General features: G+C 42.5%; 1 protein-coding gene across 1 annotated transcript in view; it reads left to right on the forward strand.

Moving 5' to 3' along the window:
• Nucleotides 1-15448, forward strand: part of lig1 (ligase I, DNA, ATP-dependent) — a 57867-nt gene that overhangs the window by 16597 nt on the left and 25822 nt on the right. Inside the window, exons 9-18 of the mRNA XM_075482795.1 lie at nucleotides 1138-1194; nucleotides 1751-1809; nucleotides 3194-3307; nucleotides 3454-3620; nucleotides 4003-4079; nucleotides 4286-4377; nucleotides 6532-6631; nucleotides 6832-6917; nucleotides 7779-7894; nucleotides 10850-10945. Of these exons, the coding sequence (XP_075338910.1) occupies nucleotides 1138-1194; nucleotides 1751-1809; nucleotides 3194-3307; nucleotides 3454-3620; nucleotides 4003-4079; nucleotides 4286-4377; nucleotides 6532-6631; nucleotides 6832-6917; nucleotides 7779-7894; nucleotides 10850-10945 (964 nt within the window). The remainder of the gene's footprint in view (nucleotides 1-1137; nucleotides 1195-1750; nucleotides 1810-3193; nucleotides 3308-3453; nucleotides 3621-4002; nucleotides 4080-4285; nucleotides 4378-6531; nucleotides 6632-6831; nucleotides 6918-7778; nucleotides 7895-10849; nucleotides 10946-15448) is intronic.

Here is a 15448-nt window from a genome sequence, read left to right on the forward strand (position 1 = left end):
TGGTACAAGTCATTACAATCTTTGAGCCATAGGCCACCCATCCATCCATCCATTTTTCCATACCCACTAGGCTGGAGCCTATCCCAGCTGCTATCAGTCGAGAGGCGGCGTACATCCTGGACGGGTAGCCAGCCTGTCGCAGGACCTTCACAGAGACAAACAAACATGCACTCTTGCCCTCAATCAGTTTATAATCACCTATAACTTCACTGCCAGAGGCGCAATTGCTTAAAAAATATGAAGACTCATGGAGAAACAGACAACGTGGGACTCTGTAGTTAACATGTAATTTATTGGACTGTTTGACAAAAAATCAGATCACCTTTTGTGGATTATGTAAATATGGGCAATTACAGGGTTTTTAATTGCAATGTGGACAATCAGCATGAGGTCAACTTGTCTTTTTCCCCTGCTGATATCTGCGTTCGCTTTGCATTTCTGGCTCCCGGTGTAAGACTAACCTAATCTGCCCACTAAACAGACGGCAGCTGAGTCTCAAGGTTTTCACACGGCGGGGATGACAGATGTTCGGTGCCCCTCCAAGTCCACCTTCTTTAAATTCTTTTTTTTTAAGCTCTCCAAACCATTCCATTAAGAAACTCAGAAGGGATGAGATTTTTTTTTTTAGGCCACAGAAGTGCTTTAACTTGCACTAGGAAAATCTTAAGAATTTTACTTTAAGGCCATCATGCAGTCCATACTTCATCCAGCAGGTTCAGCCAGTGCAGACTACAGGGATGTTCTCTGGTGGTTCGAACCTCTTCAGTTTAATTTTAGTGGTACTGGACAGCTTGAAGCTACATTTTATTTACAAGTTTGAGCTGTTTAAAAACACTTGAAAAGCATTTGCATCCCAAGTTTTGCCTGTAAATTCCGCCGTCTTGTGCATCATAATAGTTCTTTCTCATGTGTCAAATTCTTTGCGAGTGCACATTTTCCCCCAAACATGGCAGCTCCACCCTTTGTCCCAGTTGCTCTTGTTTTCATGCCGTTTTGACAACCTCAAATCAAAACTCATTCTCCCGTTGCACTAATTGTTAGTTGCTTTGAAGAGCCGAGTCAGCTAAACGCCGTGAATGTGAAAAACCTGTCGGCGTTGATGCTTCGCCTGCTAACTACGTGCTCATGTCTCTCCAGAGTGCCGTACTTGGCAGTGGCTCGCACCTTTGAGAAAATCGAGGAGGACTCTGGCAGGTAAGAGCTCCATATGGAGGAAAAGGCAGTAAACACCATTTGGGCGGAAGGGATTGCATCAGTTTCAAAGGATGCGCATTTCAGTCCATCTAACATTCCGGCCACCTGCTGGGAATTTTTTGGAATAAAATTGGGGAAAGGGAGAAATGTTGATTGTTTACTGGGTTGTCAGGGAATGTGTTTTTTTTTCTCTTTGGTTTTCATCTTTTGGATGCCTGCGTGATTACTCCTGTTAGAGAGAAAGAATTAAACTTAACAAGAAATATGGATTTTGATGGAAGAACACATGCTCCTTCGTTCTGGGGTTCAAAATGAAACATTTGAACTAAGATTTGAAACCCAAGTCTTTTGCCTCCAATCTGGAAACATCTGAACTGACTTTCTGTTTGTCTTTTATGGATATTGAATGTCAAATGATCTGTGTCGCCAAGTCTCATTGGAGAGTAAAACCTCCAGATGAATCTTACTCCCTTCCTCCCGGTGTTTACGGGGCGATCTTAAAATCAGCGTAACTCTTCCTGCTCGTCTCAGATCCTTCCCTTTTGTTGTTTCACAGGCTGAGAAACATTGAGACGCTGTCGAACTTGTTTCGCTCGGTGCTGCTGCTTTCTCCAGGTAAATGCCATTTTATCTCTCCCATAATGCATGCTGATGCAGGTACACAGGCATGCTGATGCAGCTACACAGGCAGTTGGCTGCCAGCCACTCTATCAGGGAGATGATGAAGCCAGGTTGCACATAAAAGGGGGAGGATGCTTCAGATCGGTGTGTGCGGATGAGCGCGTACCTGAGGGACTCCCATGATGTTTGTGCTGATGTGTTGATGCGTGTCTTTTTGTTGGTGTTTCAGTATGTCTGTGTTTTTAACTGTGTGTCTAGTGATGCTGTTGTTGTGCATACATATTTTTGCCTTTTTTTTTTTTTTTTTATGTCTGAGAGTGTGTTTCTTTGTATACTTATTGGATTTGTGTGTTTGGTTGCTTCTGTGTGTGTTGCACTGGAAAAAATCTAAGTCTTACCAAGTATATTTGTCTCATTTCTAGTCAAAATATCTCATTACACTTAAAGCAATACTATGTAACATTTCTACCTTTTAAAATGAAAAAAAATTGTGCAGCTAGAATGAGTTTTAATATTACAATTGGCCTGTCTCCTATGCCCTTTGGGGGTCTGAGTTGGAAAAACTGCGCTATGTAACTTTGCTGGACCGGCCCGGGAGCTGAGCGGAAGTCCTTCGACTTGCTTTCTGGCACACCTACCGCAAAAACAAATAGACCCCTCTCACGCTCCCAGGTATAAGGCTAAGCTAGCGCAACATTGTCAGTACGATCATCATGGCAGAGGCACCGAAGAAACAGAAGAAGACGTTGACTGATGAAGCAAGGAAAAGAAAGAGATTTACGACAGTGTCTTAACCATACATAACCTCCAAGCCTGTAGGGGGAGCTCCATAATGGGCTTTTTGAGAAGTAACATAGGATTGCTTTAATATAAGACACAACTGCCTAACAAGTACTATTTCAGCCAGATATAGGGACTTGTTTGAAGATGATACATCTTGAATATCTTATTAAATGAAAAAGTCTTAAAAAAACAAATTGTTTTGAGTCGCATATCATATGAAACAAGCTTTTTTTTTTACATTTGAAGAGGTTTTTAAGCTACTTTCAAGATCACTTTTATCTAAAAAGTCCTAAATATCACATCTTATTTCAAGAAATCTTGACAAGCCGATTTTCACTAGTTCCATTGGCAGATTTATTTTGCTTATTTCAAGCAAAAACGTCTTTTATTTGTTGTTTTTCTTACTTATTTTTGGAGGGGCATTTTTTCCAGTGTGTGTGTATCTCTGTATTCCCATGTTTGAGTGTTTTGTGTTTGAGTTTGTATGTTTGAGTGTGTGTGCACTGGTGTCTAATGTTTTTGTGTGAAAGCTTTTCTCTGGATGTGTGTTTTCTTCTACTTAAAACACTTTTCTTTGTGCTGTTCTTGCTCCTAGATGACCTGCTGTGCTGTGTGTACCTGTGTTTGAACCAGCTTGGCCCTGCCTACCTTGGAATGGAGCTCGGTGTCGGAGAGACGGTGCTGATGAAAGCCATCGCACAAGCAACCGGTAACGGGCACTCCACATCAGCACGCAATTGTAACCGCTTTGTTGTACCCAAACGCTGCTTGTGCATTCCCCCACCTAACTGCTGATTCAATCCATTGCTCATCAGCCAAAGAGGCGGCCTTTTGACGTCTCGCTCTTGTTTCCAGGGCGACAGTTGGACAAAATTAAAGCAGAAGCGCAGGAAAAAGGAGATTTGGGCCTAGTGGCAGAGAGTTCCCGTAGCAACCAGCGCATGATGTTCAAGCCAGCCAGTCTGACAGTAGGGGGCGTCTTCAAGAAATTGAAAGAAATTGGCAGCATGAGTGGGAACTCGGTGAGTCACAGAACAACATTTTCATTAGAGGGAAACAGGCTCAGGGACAATATTGTCTTCTCTATTTGCCTCTCAGTATCGAACGCAGTTTGAGAAAATAAGTGTAATGTTCATGTGATGGTGCACTGGGCAAGAAATGATTGGTTTGCCTACTTCTGGGGGACAAGGTTAATTTCTCTGCCTTTAAGTAAGTTCTCACCTGGCTGGAAACTCTTGTGCAATTAGTTCCCTTCTCTCCCTGTTGCTGCAGGATCAAGATTTTTTTTCTTTTCTTTTCTTCTGCTTTGAACAAGGAGTTTGTACTGGCTGGTAACCTCAGTCTTTTTGCATTCTGTCTCCTCTCGCTCTTCTGTGAATCTCAATTTCCTCCCGCTTGCCTCAGGCCATGAATAAGAAAATCGACATCATCAAAGGCCTCTTTGTGGCGTGCCGCTTTTCAGAGGCCCGATACATAGTCAGGTAAAATAAGACTCTCTCATACACATACACAGACAACCTTGGCTGCTTGTGTGACCACAGGCATCTGCACGTTTATAGACGCACAGAATGTTCCCAGGGCCTTTCAACTCCCCGCGTGCCTGTTTGAGCGTGTTGCTCTGGTCATGTGCAGCAGGTGCAAATGGACATGTACACTGACTTGTTGATCTTTTGGGTTTGATGGACAGATCCTTGGCTGGGAAGCTGAGAATTGGCCTTGCTGAGCAGAGCGTGCTCTCTGCTCTGAGTCAAGCTGTCTGCTTGACCCCACCTGGACAAGGTAACCACCTCCTGTTAGCTGTAATCATTCCTACTGTTCACACTGGCCTTTTTAAAAGAAAAAAAACAACAACTTCCCAATCTGCTTTCAGTGTAAGTGATAGGAACCAAATCGACAAGTCTTTTCTGTCTAATTAAACTTTAATGTGAGGTTAATGTTAGATTTAAACAGTCTGACTTAAGCAGCTGAGTATCCTCTGACATGAACTATATTTTCTATCATAGAGTTGTAGTTTTACAATCTTTCCACCACTACAAGCCTGAAAATACTAAATACTGCAATGATATCCAGCTGATATGTCCAGAGCTGACTGTAGAAGTTGCAGCGCTAACAACCAAGCAGCTTTACTGTGCCTCACACTGTGAGGGTTGGTGTTCGGTTCAGATCATGCACTGTCAGTTGGAGGCACGTTATGTTGTGGAATGAATGTCTGGTGAATAGCTTTTCATACCGAAAAAGAATACGACAGCAAGGCGCATTCTATCCATCATCTCTCTCTTGCATTTGAAAGTCTATCCAAACGAATAAACTGGCTGCAGCCAGCATGGATAGTAACACATTTCTGCATTGAAAAGCCACAGGGAGAAGCTGGAGGGTGTCGTCATGGCGAAAGAGAAGTGTTTTTCTTCCTCTGAATGTGACTCTTGGAAACTCTTGTATTCCACAGCCTTAACTTTTCCACCATCTTAAAGCTGCAGTCTGCAACTCTTTTTCAAGCATAATGCCTGGAACTGTCCGGGGATTCTGAAAGTAGTACATTAAATACCCCAATACAAAAAAAAATGAGTTCTCTAGGTCCCCTATATGTCCCGCTAGGTCCCTCCAAAGCCAGCAGGTTTGTTTACAAAATTGCAGACCGGACCGGTAAAAGGTAACCAATCAGGTTACGAGCTGGGCTCTGCTGCCTGTCAATCACCGATTGTGCACGCGCGATACAAGGTAGGCTCGTCCCCACGCTTATTTATCTGGACTATTGAACTTCATTACGGGCTAGTCTACTTACTGTGTCTTCCATGATCGCAAATGACAGGTGAGTTGATGAATGAAGAGTCGTGTATGCGCATCTGGCGTGCACTAGACGTGCACGAGTTCTCATGTGTTTTGATGGGGCGGGACAGGAAGTTGAATAACTTTTTATTTTTCGGTTAAAAAATAAGCATTTCTTGCATTTTGTGACTACGGAGGTCACCGTTTTCAACTTCAAGCGTTCTGATAGATCATGTAAACTCTTAAAATGCCAAAAATTAGGACTTTACGTATGACAACAACAAATCCTGCAGACTGCAGCTTTAATGAGCGAGGTTCATTGTGTTGCGGTGTAAATGTTCGTTATAGGAGTGCAAGAATTTTTAAAGATGTGGCTAAAAAAGGGAGGAGTGTAGTCGTGTTTTATTCATGATTACTCTGTGCTAAAATATTCCTGCACTAATTAGAAAAGTGAAAGATCAGGTTCACATCATTTAACGTGTTAAAGCCGGTCGATATACGACCACGTGCCTCTTTTGTACATGTGAAAACAGCAACCCTGTGGGTTTCGATGTGATGTACCAAAGCTGCATTCATCGCCTTAAGCAGGACACTTTTACAGCCCATCTCTCACCACCTGCTTTTAACGCCATCGCAACCTGCTCTCACCAACGCGACATGCACCAAATTAGATGGGTTCCATCCTGATGATTAAAACGGCGTTGCTTAGTCACGACTGGATATGTGCTTTTAAAAGAAGTCAATTAGACCAGAGGTTCGGTGGGGAAATTTGCATTAATCTGTGGTCTTATCTGGAAATGTTTTCCCTCACATTTTTATTTATTTATTTCACCATTATTTAATCAGGCAGGTCAAATAAAAGCTCTCCTGTTTTTTTTTTTTTTTTGTTTGTTTTACAGAGCTGCAGTGGATCACTGCTATGACTAATTTATCTTAATTTATTATTTAGGCATAATTTATGTGAAACAAACACACTGGGTCTAAAAGAACATCTTCAGTCGGAGTGTTTATTCTTAAGGGGGAAAAAAACGTGCAGCTATACACAATCTTTATGTTTCGTGGTCTTCGAGGCGCCTCTGAACTTTCATGCAGCATGTGTCGGGTCATATAAATGTTCAAGCACTTGCATAGATCTGTTTCAGATGCATTTCTTTCTCTCCTTCGTAGGTTTTCCTCCTGCTGTGATCGATGCAGGGAAGGGGATGAGTGCTGAGAGCAGGCGGCACTGGATCGAAGAGAAGAGTCTAATTCTTAAACAGACTTATTGGTAACCGAGGCCTTAACTTGAGCCCCTTGACTCACTTTGCAGTCTCTCTTTGGGGGCACTACAATGTTTCATCCTGTTTAAGCCCGTGTCCTTCATAGTCCCTCATTCATTCTGGTCACTTTCTGTTTGGAAGATATTGATTTTATTTATTTATTTTTTTCACCACCTTCTTCCACAAACCTTCTCCGTCTCTTGTGCAGCGAGATGCCCAATTATGATGTCATCATCCCAGTTCTGCTTAAAGAGGGCATTGACCAGCTACCCAATCACTGCAAGCTCACTCCTGGTAAGCAGCCAATCAAGTGATCGAATCCAATACAGTGGCTGGTGTTTGTTTATCGATCCATTCAGTGGAGCTGGTCAGTTAGTGTAGTTGAGTCATTTATCACAAAAAACATAATAAAAAAAAAAGAAAGCCCTAAACTAAGAATTAGCTCCCAATTATGCTGTTGTCAGGCTGTGTGTGATAACGAGCCTTGGCACCAAGGTAGGTAATAAATACCAGCCGCCATCTGAATGCTACTAAAGTGATTTGGTTGTTATTGTTCAGTTGGACAATTTTAGCAGCTCTTTTTGGCAGGTAAACAATTGTTATTTTGTGTAATTGTTATTCTATCCTGAAGTGTCAGGTGGTTTAAAGAGCTGGTGAATTTCTGAATAGCATCGGCCAATTAGGACAACACAGCCCCGTCATATCATCCTCTTGCTCTAAAGCTGTAATTAAGTGGATTTGTTCGGTATACTTCGTTTTATCTCTCCTGCTGCTTTTGAAGTTTAACTTGGCAGCCCGAGGGGACGCGAGTCGGAGAACTCTGATATGAGAGCAACAACAAACTTATTTCGGCTTTGTTTTTGTTGCAGAAACGGTTACGGGTGCGATGTTGGATTTCCATAACAGAATCTGTCTTCACAGCTCCTGAGTTGTTGTTTTTCTTCTCGTGTAACTTGGGGGGGGGGGGCTGTTAGCGCCAGACATGTAGCCAATGAAGACGCTCTCTCCTCGGCTAAGTCAGAATCGCTGTCTTGGTGAATTGTAATTTACGAAAAAGCACGACTGTCTTCGTTGTTGTGTGAGCTTCAGCGGTGTCCCGCTGTTTTTTTGGCAGTTTGCTTCCTTCACTTTCTCCCACCGTCCTTCATCTTCCAGGTGTGCCGCTGAGACCCATGTTGGCTCACCCCACCAAGGGCGTTGGCGAGGTGATGAAGAAGTTTGACGAGGCCGCGTTCACCTGCGAGTACAAATATGACGGAGAGCGTGCTCAGGTTTGTGTGCTTTCATGTAGATGGAGAAGTGACAGAGTGCAACTGTTTGTTTTTCTAGCATTTGGCACCCAACATATGCCTGCTTCATTTGGTATGCGTATACCTTTCGGCTGTGTTTTTTGAGTAAGAGGTATTGCTGTTGTGTGACTCTTTGCCGTGCGCTCTCCTCGGCTGTGTGTGTGTGTGTGTGTATATGTGTGCCTGTGCCTTTTCTTTTAAGATAAACAGTAGTGCTGCTTTTACCCTTGGCCTGTGGGCAGAACAAGCTACTACTGCGACTGTGGGCCAGATGGGGGGGTGGTGTTGAGGGAGGTGAGGAGAATGTCTAGAAATAGGAAAGGCAAGAGACATCAGAAGGAGTGAGAGATGAATACAAAGACACAACAGTAGACAGGGGAGGAAATTTCAGGAGACATAAAAAGATGCAGCAAGTGAAGTAATGTAAACCCCTCCAGCTGTATTGTTAATTTTGGACAGTCATGCCAATAAAGTGCCTTTGAACTGAGCTGCATGCGAAGCAGAGAGACAGGATGGAGGCAGTGAGCCTCATGACGTCCTCGTTTTCTGCTTCTTTCTCTCTTTGGCATCACTGCAGTGAACTTTACCTCCAACAGCCAGCAGAGGGACTCGAGATGCATTAATCAGTGAAACATTCCCTTTTTGTGTGTGTGTGTGTGTGTGTGTGTGTTTTGGTTTTTGTGTGGTGCCATAAGGATGTCAGTTTCTGCCTCTTAGACAGCTGAGAAGTCACAATTATTGTGCATCTGTTTCTTTCTATCTTCCGAGTTTATTTATTTGTGACGATGGCAATTATTAAAGAGAAGAAAGAAGCAGCAACAGAGCTAACATTTGTAACGTGTAATTTGGGCATGTTGACAAATAAGTCAACAAAAGTCTGTAAATCATATTGTAGTTGGCCACAGTCATTGTTGATGAAGAAAGTTAAAAGGAACAACAGTGGCCAGAAAAAGACATTTGGGATTTAAATGATATAGTCTCAGCAGCAACACTGATGTGAACATAGGCATGTCACAGGATGGGCGATGTTATGCAAGTCTAACATTAAAATATGCAGTAGCATGTTTAAAGAAACACTCAAACTAACCTAAGTTTCTAAGTAACTGCAACAGAAGATTATCTGGTCGATTTTTATTTATTTTTTATTTTTTTTAAAAAGTGTATGTGTATCCAATAGGATTTATTTTATCTATGAAACACACATTCAGTTGCTCGTGAGTTTGCCGCAGACTGCGTGCAGACACCCAAAGATAAACGAGGAGAAGCAAAAAGAACAAAGAAAAGGCAGATTGCATTGTTTCGCCTGTACAAGCCCAAAACTTTCAGTTGAATAACACAACTAATTTGTTTGATATTTGAATCTGCACCACAGAGGTCTGTATGACTTTGCAAAGCCGGATCAGATTTCCATCAAAAACAAATTCACTTCATGCTGGATTGACTGAACACGCGAATAAAACGGTGTCGTGGTGAGTCAGTCATTGCATTAAACTACCTCATTTCCACCCCTAAAATCACTTCATAAGGGCACTCATCTGCCTTTTGCATTTGGTGCTTTGAACCCGGTTGTGTAGCAGCATAGCTCCAGAAAGGATGCTTCACTCAAACAAAGCTCTCCAGAACAGTCATTTTTCATCCTTTTTTTCAATTATTCTTATTTTCTTTGTCGCTGCTCTCCTCTTCCCAGTAACCCCTAATGCATTCTGAATATACAGTGCAAGCACATTTATTCATGTCATTTTATATCACAATACAGTGTTTCCCTTTGGGGTGGCAGCTCCATCTGTGCGTCTACACAACGCAGGTCCGGGCACATTATTGAGTTATCGGGCTTTCACGCTTTGGAAATGTATCATCACCGCTGTTATGTGCACATGGCGCAGGAAATGTAGACGTTAAGGGTGTAATATGTGTCGTGTTGTTCCTGTGAGGTTGTGTTTACCTGATTTCAAAACCCAGTTGTGGACAAGATCTTTTTATTTATCATGCGCTGGTACATTCAAACCTTGGATATGAAAGTGAGTGCACTTTGTTTTTCCTTTTCTGTCTGTGTAATTAGCTGGAATTATTCAGATTAGAGCATATATGTGCCATGTGATTCAAAACTCTGTGAAACCTCTGGAAGGTTTACATGATGGGGGAAACAAATTCTTTCTTTTACTCTGAAATCAGTCGGTTGTATCTGGAAGAATTCTTTGGAGATTAATTGGTCGGTGCAGCCTCTGCAACACACTCTGTGACCACGCATGTCTGCAGCTTTACAGTCGAGTCAAAAGGAACTGTGTTTGCACTCGGATGAGGTTGTCGCTGTTGTCTTTGTCGGTGCGAGACAGGGAATTCTTTGGTAATTATCTTCAAGAAGGCAAGAATCCAGAGTGTGCTCTGACGCTACAGTTGCATATTCTGACAGAGCGACTGCTCAAAAGAGAAAAAATCACGTGATCTGATATGAACTGATTTTTTTATTTTTTTATTTTACACAACCTGACAAAGCGGCATAATTGGCTGTGAAATGGTTCAATTCAATTCAAAAATACTTTATTTATCCCAGAGGGAAATTAAATGTTGATGTAGCTCAATTAAATCAAGGAGTTATTATAGATGCTGATGGCTGTGGGCAGGAATGATTTCCTCTAGCGGTCCGTTTTGCATCCAAACTGAAGAAGCCTTTGACTGAAGAGACTCTGTTTTCCGATAACAGTCTCATGGAGAGGATGTTCAGGGTTGTCCATAATTCTCTTGATTTTATGCAAAATTCCACCTACACGTTTATCCCGTAATCTGTTCGTAACAGTAACCGTCCGCTGTTCTTCTCCCACGTGGTCTCCACACATCTCTCTTTCAGGTTTGCTTGTGAAATATCTGGCATCTCTGACATCTCTGTTTTTACACATTGAACAATTTATTTATTTTTCATTTTCCCCCCCATTTCCACAGATTCACATTCTAGAAAACGGTGAAGTCCGAATATTCAGCCGCAACCAGGAAGACAACACTGGCAAATACCCCGATATCATCTCTCGCATTCCCAAGGTAAAAGACTTCAGCGCGGCGCTGCCCGGCCCGTGGGACACCAGAGCGGGTCTGTGCTGTGATTGTGAAATGATGGCACAGCTGAACACATTTATCTTGCTCACTCTGTCTTTCATTGAATTGCTTTTACTCAGCCCATTCCTGTCATGGTTTGAAACCTCTCTTCAAAGTGTATTTGCTCCTTTGCCTTCCTGCAGTCACCCAGAGCTACCACTGCCTGTTCAACACTGTACAAGAACGGGGAATTTTAAACCACCTTTTGACTCTCCTCCATCGTTCTAATGCATGTCAAGACCACCAGTTGTTTAACCTTAAATTGCTGCTGTGGTTGGGTTCGCCAAATTGGTGAGGCTCCACTTGTGTGGGGAGTAAGAATGAGATCACAACCACTTGACGCTTTGGCTGCTGGCCTGAGGTTATCTGAGCACGCTCACTGCCTCAGTGCCTGCTGAAGTTTTTTTTTTTTTTTCTGTCACAGCAAGGAACTGCACTTAAGTACCACATAAATCAACGCTGCGCTGGTCTTTCCTTTGATTAATTTTGTTTTCAGTCGAGGTTATTGAATCAGATGATCTCTCAGGATTTGGTCATTGTGATGGAATCAGGGGTGTTGCAGTATGTCAGTATTGACCGTAACTTAGCCAGCCAGAGGTGGAATTTATCATATTTCATAAATTGAGTTTGCAAAAGGGCAAAAGTCGGCTTGTCTTGTGTTTTTTATTTGGTGTTCGGCTTAAATGAAGAAGAAGAACATAATAGAACCATTTCTTATCATCATAGAAGTAGATTTTAGTTGGAATTAATTAGGTGACAGTTTTGGCTTCCATTCAAAACAAGTTTATGGTGATTTTATTATATATATTTTTTTTAAAGAACCGTCCCTCATGCTGTTTGGAGGGGATGTTGACATTTTGTCTTTTTTTTTTTCTTCCATCCAGCTAACCCCTCTCCTTCAGAGGGTCGTGCTTTTGTTGTTCCCTAGAACTTTAAATCGCCTCCATCATACTCGTTTGGTTCGGCTGGAGTCTAAATGATGGAAAGAGAGACCACCAGAGTCAAAAAGATTAATAGATGGAGGGTAAAGGAATTAACTAGATCTCTGTAGGTGAAGCCTACCTTTTCACACTGTGGTTGTGCTACAAGGAACGAGTAAACCCACAGACACTGCTCATCTTGTTGCAATGCTGGGAAAATCTGCATCCTGGCATTTGCAGGGATATTACTTCAACGCTTGCCGTCTACCTGATTTCACTGTTGCAGAATCAGCTGAGTGACAAAGCGCTGCTGTTTGGGGTGGTGTTTAGTTCCAGCTGCCCGTCAGCTCTGTAAATACCTTTCCTTACGGCTGAGAAGCACATCACCTTCAGACTCTCGTTCCACCTTCGTACCTTACAAACAGTTCAAAGATGTGCAACGAAGGCTTATCAGTCTAGTCTTGAATAGGCAATGAGAAAATGACTCTGCCTGTCTGCCATTAATTAAGCATCATTCACATCTGCGGCTAACCGGGGCCCTTGTTGCCCCTTATCTGTATCCACTGATATCCTAAAGGTAGAAGCAATGGTTGCTGTGAGAAAGGATTCACATTTGAACAGTCCCTAATCAAGTTCTCTCCTATACTTCAAGTACATCGCAGTTATCATGTGAGTAATTTCATTCCCACCAAAGTGACTCCAGAGCTGGTTCACAGCCGCAGCCTCGGGAACAATTAAAAACGGAGCTGCGACGCTGACGGGAAGTTTGAAAACACGAGCTCAGTGTTTCTTACATTGGATCTGCTGCTTAAAGGGACAGTTCGCCTCTTTTGACATGACGCTGTATGACATCCCATATTAGTAATATCATTTATGAACATGTTCTTACCCCCTGCTGCGTCCTGTGAGCCGAGTTCCAGCTGAGTTTTGGTGTTGATGAAGGTAGTCCGGCTAGTTGGCTGGGGCCCCAAAAATAAAGTGTCTTGCTTCTCAAAACAATATGCGTTGAAAGGAGTAATACATTTGCATCGCAAAATCGTTCACCAAAAAAAAGTCAGACCTCACAATCGCTTGGCGCTATTTCTCTCTACCTTCGTATCACTACGGGCCGTGCAGGCAAGGCAAGGCAAGGCAATTTTATTTATAGAGCACAATTCATACACAGGGCAATTCAAAGTGCCCTGCAGACCGAAGTGCAGACCGAACAGCAAACACCGTAACAGGCGCGGCTGTCGGCAGGTGGCTGAACGCATTGATACGAAGGGAGAGAAAATGGCGCCAAGCGATTGTGAGGTCTGACCTTTTTCCTGGAGAACGATTTTGTGATGCAAAATGGTATTACTCTTTTGAACGCATATTGTTTTGAGAAGCAAAACGTTTTATTTTTGTGGCCCCAGCCAACTAGCTGGACTACTTTCGTCAACATCAAAACGAGGCTTGAACTCGGCTCACAGGACGCAGCAGGGGGTAAGAAAATGTTCATAAATGATATTGCTAGTATGGGATGTCATACAGCTTCATGTCAAAAGAGGCGAACTATCCCTTTAATGTTTTATATCATCAGTAGCGCCACCTATGGGCCGTTAAGTGCGGCTTTGAACATTATTTAAACATATTTAAGTCGCATTTAAAGTGCCATGATGACGTTGCTCTGTTGTGGCTGCCTGGCAAGCCAAACCAGTTCTTAGCTGGAACTAAATTCTAACTGGCTTTAGCACCAACCATGAACTAGAACTGAAACCAGTTTGATTGCAAAGGGGTTTCTGTGGCCCATGGATGCAGTTCTCACTGCAGCGTCACATCAAGCAATAACTACGAGCAGATAACTCGGATGATCTGTCCCCTGAAACTAATCTCTGTCCTGTGTTGACATGATGGGTTGTTTTTTTTTTTTTTTTAAAGCTTCTTACTAAATCTTCGCTGTTTGGAATTCAGTTTAATTTCTACATTCATCCACATTTTTTTACATATCAGCTTTATTTGTGTCCTCGGTGACAGCGCTGATAAGAGCTGTGTGAAGTTATTTATACTACAAACTGTTCTTTTACTGCCTCCCATTTAAAAACTCTCTGCTGGGTGGGCACTCGCTGTTCGACCAGGGAGCCTAAATCACTGATGATCAACTGCTGTCCCGGTTCAAAGCTGGCTGGGCCACTTTGTTGCGTCTCTCTGTTCTCCTTTCCTTACATCTCCCTGCTATCTTACGAAGCTTTCCCACAGCAGGCCGCCTGACTCATCATAGCTGGAAAAGCTCAGATGGAATTACTAACATTAACAAGGGCTATGCTCTATTAAGAAGCCCAGGAAGCCTCTCCACTCAGTGTACAGTTACAAACCTCTGACCTGGTTCAGGGAAATGAAATGCAGCCGTCACTAATTTGAATAATTACACGTGCGGGTTGCCTGCTTTGATCAGACAAAATGTCACCAGCAAAGAAGGCCTATTGAATTATACAAATTTCACCTCCAAGAATTCAATCAAAAGGCTTTATCCTAAAGCAGCCACAGGAAATGCAGGGAGTTTCTTATTGCTGTTTCTCTAATTCGGCTCTGTTCAGTGAGACGATTCGTTTGAAAGTTTTAGAGATGCTCGCACATAAACTCGCAGGCCTCTCGCAGGAGGTAAATAAATGTTTCGCCTCACCCTGCTGTCCTGCAGTGGTCGTGTTGCACCTTTCTCCCCCCTGTGTGTCATCATTCCTCATAACATCTGCCCTCTAACTTTTTTTTACTCATTTTTTAATTTCAAAGACAACAAGACTCTCTCTCACTCTCTCCCGTGTTCGCCTTATTGCCCTCTCTGTCCGCTTGTTCCTTCCTCCTCTCTGTCTAATCAGTCTTTTTTTCATTACTCTGTGATGACGCTTGTTCTTTCCGTCAGTTCTCCTGGCTGTTGTTTCATCTCTCCCTTCTCTCTCTTCTCACTCTTGTCTCTTTTCCTCTGGTCTTTTTTTTTTTCCCTGTAACTTCACCTTTTTGGTCTCTTTTTCTCCTCTCACTCCCCTGACGCTGTGATTTGTGGTATTTATTGTGCTATTAGAATAATTCTTTAATCTTGGTAAACAATTACTTATCGTTTACCAATGTGGCAGACAATTGATTTAAAAAAAAAAAGCTGCTTTAATTGTAAGTGCATCCCTTTTGCTGACATGCTGTCATTGTGAAACATCTATTCATGAAAACAATAAACCAGCAGTGCCTGTGTGACTCTCCTCACTAGCATGGGCTGCTTAAATAGAGGAGATGGTCTGATTAGATTTTACAGCACCTTGCTGCATTATTTTGCATATTAATAAGGGGAAACCAATTTTCCCGACGCTGCCACAGTGCCTTAATGCTTTGAGTTATGAATTTAAATCGGGACATTAATATTAATGCTGATGTATTAATTGGTAATTAATGCATTGCTTGGCCTAATGACCTTATGAGCACAACTGGCTATGTTTGATAAGACTGTTTCCAAACAACCTGTTACCTCTAATGTGTCTCTTTACTCTGATTAGCCTCCTCAAACTTGCTGATTAACTCC

This window comes from Odontesthes bonariensis, chromosome 14 (genome assembly GCF_027942865.1).
Source record: "Odontesthes bonariensis isolate fOdoBon6 chromosome 14, fOdoBon6.hap1, whole genome shotgun sequence".
Lineage (NCBI taxonomy): Eukaryota > Metazoa > Chordata > Actinopteri > Atheriniformes > Atherinopsidae > Odontesthes > Odontesthes bonariensis.